A 5,831-nucleotide genomic window follows, 5' to 3' on the forward strand; every position below is an offset into this window, starting at 1 on the left:
TTTTCGTCCTGACGATTAGGTAACACTGAGAATGGTGTGTGTGTGTGTGTGAGTGTGTGTGTGTGTGTGTGTGTGTGTGTGTGTGTGTGTGTGTGTGTGTGTGTGTGTGTGCGTGTAAAAAAAATAATAGAAATAAAATGTACAAATTTCAGAATTATCTAATCATTTTGTAATAGTTTTTTTTTAAAGTTTTTTTAAAAAGTTTTTTTTTTTTTTTTTAAAGTTTAGTTTTGATTCCATTTGTAACAATGGATATTCTTGGTGTGACATAGTGTCTGTTTCATTTTGCTTCTAAACTATCCCCTGTGTGCAAGGAATGGCCGGGGTTACCATCCAGTGGCGGCGAGGGATTCGAACGCAGGTCAGCAAGATTGCTAGACGAGAACGCTACCGCTGCACCACACAGCACACATAGGTAACAGCTATGTCGAGGCATACAATTATCTATTTTATGGATAGAAATAAATTATAGAATCACATCCAAGTATGCAGTTCCCTTGCGTGCGTGGGTGCAGTGTGAATGGGTGTGCCTGTATATAATAAGCATATGCATATCATATGTCAGTGCGTCTAAACCTACACTGTGTCCCCTGAATTTCGCAGATGATTGTGAAAATTAATACGAATCTATTTAATCGTCCTCCCAAGTGGTTACTGAATAGCTAACAGTCTCTGTAACTAGGGGAAAAAAAATAGCACGAACTTGCAAGGTCAAGAGATTTCATTCACCCAAAAAATGCCGAATAGACCACGCTGTGTTCCTTTCCATTATGTTTCGGTTATTAAGTTTCATCGGTTCGTTGTTTTGATAAAAAGTGTTCAATAGATTAACTTGAAATTGGTTCACTGATTCTGATATGTAATTGCTTAATGCGTCTCAGAGGAAATCGAATCCATATGCAAATAGTTTGTAGGTGATATATTGCACATTATTGAACCACGTTTTCGAAATGTATGAAATAGAATGAGAAGTTTCGTTCGCCCCTGTACCAGCGTCTGGACATTTTCGTCAGCCAATCACATTGCGGGGGCGTGGCTTCGTTTCTTCCGATGTACCGCGAGTGCCTTGTTATTATGATTTTCTAAAAATTCTTTAACAATGACTTTCAAGTTTAAGTTTCTAGAAAGAATGTATAGTGCCCATGTATAATATCAGGGTCCAGCGTACTTAAAACCAAAGCGCGTACCAATACCATAACAGGTAAAGAAGGTAAAGTCAGGGTCGCAAAATCGCCTAAACGTAAACGGACGAGCAGGCGAACGTGCCGCTCAGTGTTGTTGTTATGGTGGGAAAGAGAAGACTTGCGCAGCAAGCATGTGAGTATTTTAAGGCTCAAATTCACGTTTAGAACATCATTTTCTATAATTTATACGTGAGGAAATAATCGTCGTCTGTCACTCTACGTGCCGATGTAATGTATGGCTGGAATCACATATAAACGCGAGTGCAAAAGTGATATTTCGGAAGGAACGTGGAAAAGGCCTGTGTTAGTGCTGTCGCAGTGGTTGCAAATTTTGATCAATATACATTGCCAACAAACCTTACCCCTTCTGCCCTGTTTTGTCATCCCATTGCCATATCTCCTTGCAAACGATTTTCACCCGAGTTTGTCGCGTAATGTTGATAATTGAAGCTGATAGGATTGAGTTTTAAGCTTTGAAGTATGCAATGACAGACGTGACAGTATGACGTTTAACAGTGAGTGCCTGTGCAACACGAGGACAAAATTTCCAGCCCTGAATTACGTGAGTCGTCGGTTCTGAAAGTAAATTTCGCATAGAGCGTTCTGTTTTCATTATTCTTAAAATGCGACGTATTTTGAACAGGTGTGATTAACTAAAATATATTTTTTGGTCGGGCGATTTGTTTCCCTTAATTGGGTTTAGAGTCGAGGTTTTTGGAGGAAATAGTGAATCATAAAGGAAAGATGAAAATATTGGATGGTTGAATAATTACTAGAATATGAAATATAGGAATTTTGAAAAGTAGAAAAAGCAAGTCATACAGAAATGACCACAAGAAATGTATCAAGGCCTATCAAAAGTTTCAGAACACTTTTCAAAAACTTGTTAAATATTTCAAACCAGTGACAGTAATTGAAAAGTACCTATCACAATAACAAATATGTATGTCATGACTGGTGTGTGCTTGTACAGAGTTCTCTGGCAGTAGTACCTTGTTAATATTATTATTTTGCTCCTTCATAGTATATGTCAGTAAGATTAGATGTGAAAGAATTTACAAGCTTTATGCACATTCTAAGATGATTTTATTTTATCTTTAATTTTACTTTTATTTATTTATTTTTGTTGTTGTGTTATTATTATTATTGTTATTGTTGTTGTTGTTGTTGTTGTTGTTGTTGTTGTTGTTGTCATCATCGTTGCTATTATTTTTTTTTTTTTTTTTTTTTTTTGTGCTCTAAGGCACAGGAAACGGTTTCACTTGGGTGTCTCAAGTCCTAGGGTTTCATGAAAAAGGCAGTGTAATGGGATAGTTTGTTTTATTCCAGTTGAGTGAGTTGTATGGCTTTAGAGCTAACGTGTATGTTACCTGTTTGCAGCATGTTTCCTTTGGCATTAAAAGTTCATCTATAGATTATGGAAAACCATAATATATATATATATATATATATATATATATATATTTTTTTTTTTTTTTTTTTTTTCTAATGACAAAAGGATAAATGATTCTGAAGTTGTCACATTTCAAATATACTGCTGCATTTCTTTTGTGATAAAATTATGAATTTCTATAATAATGAATCTTTTATTGATTCTCATTTCTGGAAATAAGATGCAACTTACTGTTGTTTTGTAATGTTATTACTGCATTCTGACACATAACCCCCCCCCCCCCTCTCTCTCTCTCTCTCTCTCTCTCTCTCTCTCTCTCTCTCTCTCTCTCTCTCTCTCTCTCTCTCTCTCTCTCTCTCTCTCTCTCTCTCTCCCTCTCTCTCCCCCCCTCTCCCCCTCTCTCCCCCTCTCTCCCTCTCTCTCCCTCTCTCTCTCCCTCTCTCTCCCCCCTCTCCCCCCTCTCTCCCTCTCTCTCTCTCTCCCTCTCTCTCCCCCTCTCTCTCTCCCTCTCCCTCTCTCTCCCTCTCTCTCCCTCTCTCTCCCTCTCTCTCCCTCTCTCTCCCCCATTCTCCTTCTCTCTCCCTCTCCCTCTCTCCCCCTCTCTCCCTCCCTCTCCTCTCTCCCCTCTCCCCTCTCCCCTCTCCCCTCTCCCCTCTCTTCTCTCTTCTCTCTCCTCTCTCCTCTCTCCTCTCTCCTCTCTTCTCTCTTCTCTCTTCTCTCCTCTCTCCTCTCTCCTCTCTCCTCTCTCCTCTCTCCTCTCTCCTATCTCCTATCTCCTATCTCCTATCTCCTATCTCCTATCTCCTATCTCCTATCTCCTATCTCCTATCTCCTATCTCCTATCTCCTATCTTCTATCTTCTATCTCCTATCTCCTATCTCCTATCTCCTATCTCCTCTCTCCTCTCTCCTCTCTCTCTCTCTCTCTCTCTCTCTCTCTCTATCTTCCCCCCTCTCCACTTCTCCCTCCTGTCCTGTCCTGTCCTGTCCTGTCATTTGAGTGAACAGTTGAATTACATTCTATAGCCTACCTGTCAGTTGAGTGAACAATTGAATTACACTTTTATAGCCTAGCAGAGTAAGGTCATACTTTTTTTGCAGTAAGATTTTGGTCTCATACCTCCACAGTATTATGAAGCAGAAGTATATGGATTGGTAAAATTTGAGTTTTTTTCCCCCAAGGATTTACTGATGAAGTGCACTGTTGCATTATAACATGGCTGAAACCTGCTGAATGCTGAAATATTGTTCCATGAAAGGCACATGCATTGTGTGATAGTAGGAAAGCAGATCAAGGTTTTGTGTATTGCTTGACCTTGCAGTGACATTATATATTTTTATTTTATTTTCTTTGGGGGTATTGTCAAGGGAATTTGTTTGTTTGTTTGTTTGTTTACATTCTGTGTTTAACAAGATTGTTTTTGTATCTGGTTTGATATGCTGTGAGTAGATCTCATCATGACTTCTTGACTTTGCTTTTAGAGGGGAATGTAGTATTGGTTTGTTACTGAATTTTGAGTCTTTCTAAGCCCCTTAGATGTGTCATGCATCATTCATGCTAAGTGATAGTGGTAAAAGTTTGTGTGTGTGTGTGTGTGTGTGTGTGTGTGTGTGTGTGTGTGTGTGTGTGTGTGTGTGTGTGTGTCTGTCTGTGTGCCTCTGTCTGTGTGTCTCTGTCTGTGTGTCTCTGTCTATGTGTATTTTTCTACTGTGTAATATTTCAGTAAGCTGTAAGGTTGTTTCCTTGGTTGTTTTACTAGCTGTTATGCAAACAGAAAACAATAGTGATTGTTTTGTAAGGGAAATGAAATGCATATTTTCTATGTATTGTTTTGCTGTATGTATTCCATTTTGTAACTTTTCATGCAGCTCTGCCACTTTTGTTTTGATTTATCATATAAAATGTTCATATTTTTCTGTGAACCATGAATATTTAGAATATTTGGTATGCATAATTTCATTATTTACAATATTTGGTATGCATAATTTCATTATTTACAATAGTATTGCCTAATTTTGGATGATTCAGAAAGCCTGTGATTATAGAGGTGTGTGTGTGGTCTGTATGGTGTTAAAAAAAAAAAATCCATCTGGTTATTTTTTACGGAAAATTGCGGCATTATGGAAACAAAACCCAGAGGCAAAACATTTTTATGCCTCTTGGATCTTCATACCTTTTTACTCTTGTCTCTTTATGCCTGGCTGGTCATTGCTTCAAATTTCATGCAAAATAAAGTGTCTAATTCCCCTTCACCCATCCACAGATATTGTTGGTCAAAATGGTGTTAACAGATCGTTCCGTGAGCGAATCCTCGGATGATATAAACATCCGACCCCTGGAGCTAGATGACCTTCGCAGAGCACAAGAGGAGAGGTAACGTGCTGTTAACATTTGATTTTTTTTCTCTCTTTCTCTTTCTCATTCTGTTTTCTCTCTTTCTCTTTCTCATTCTGTTTTCTCTCTTTCTCTTTCTCATTCTGTTTTCTCTCTTACTCTTTCTTATTCTGTTTTCCTCTTTCTAGTTTTCTCTTTCTCTTTCTTTATCTTTTCTCTCTCTGTTCTCTTCTCTCTTTCCTCTTTTTGTTCTCTTCTCTCTCTCTCTCTCTCTCTCTCTCTCTCTCTCTCTCTCTCTCTCTCTCTCTCTCTCTCTCTCTCTCTCTCTCTCTCTCTCTCTCTTCTCTCTCTCTCTCTCTCTCTCTCTCTCTCTCTCTCTCTCTCTCTCTCTCTCTCTCTCTCTCTCTCTCTCTCTCTCTCTCTCTCTCTCTCTCTCTCTCTCTCTCTTTCTCTCTCTCTCTCTCTCTTTCTCTCTCTCTCTCTCTCTCCTTCTTATAATCATGATTTTAATGCCATGTTAGCTTTTTTACATGATTAAGTGATCTTCGTTCTTTCCAGTTCCATTTTGATCACTTTGTTTAGCGTTAATCTGATTGAAAACCATTGTCTTCATATAAGCTGTTTTCATCTGTTGCCTGAACTTATTTTGCTTTCTTTCTTCTGAATAAGTCTAATGCTCCATGTGCATAAAAGAGAAAAAAAATCAATTTCAATTATTATGTTGGAAACATTTATGTGTCCTGTTTCCATAATGTTTGATACTTGTTGGTGATGTGAAAAGTCCTTTCAGTAGAAACTGAATGAATTTGCAATATGTATAGTTTAGATATATGAGTATATATATATATGTTTTTTTGTTTTTTTTTAATCTAAATAGTGCAGGCATTAAAATTCTTTATAATGAGAAAGGTGGCATTACT

General features: G+C 38.0%; 1 protein-coding gene across 2 annotated transcripts in view; it reads left to right on the plus strand.

Moving 5' to 3' along the window:
• The first annotated feature begins 1,189 nt into the window (after window positions 1-1,189).
• The window catches only part of LOC125035066 (eukaryotic elongation factor 2 kinase-like), a 17,737-nt gene continuing 13,095 nt past the window's right edge, over window positions 1,190-5,831 (plus strand). Inside the window, exons 1-2 of one of the 2 annotated variants that reach the window (XM_047627176.1) lie at window positions 1,190-1,317; window positions 4,841-4,950. In XM_047627176.1, the coding sequence (XP_047483132.1) occupies window positions 4,856-4,950 (95 nt within the window). In that variant the 5' untranslated portion in view covers window positions 1,190-1,317; window positions 4,841-4,855. The remainder of the gene's footprint in view (window positions 1,318-4,840; window positions 4,951-5,831) is intronic. The other variant, XM_047627177.1, reaches the window with a different exon arrangement.

This window comes from Penaeus chinensis, chromosome 19 (genome assembly GCF_019202785.1).
Source record: "Penaeus chinensis breed Huanghai No. 1 chromosome 19, ASM1920278v2, whole genome shotgun sequence".
Classification (NCBI taxonomy): domain Eukaryota; kingdom Metazoa; phylum Arthropoda; class Malacostraca; order Decapoda; family Penaeidae; genus Penaeus; species Penaeus chinensis.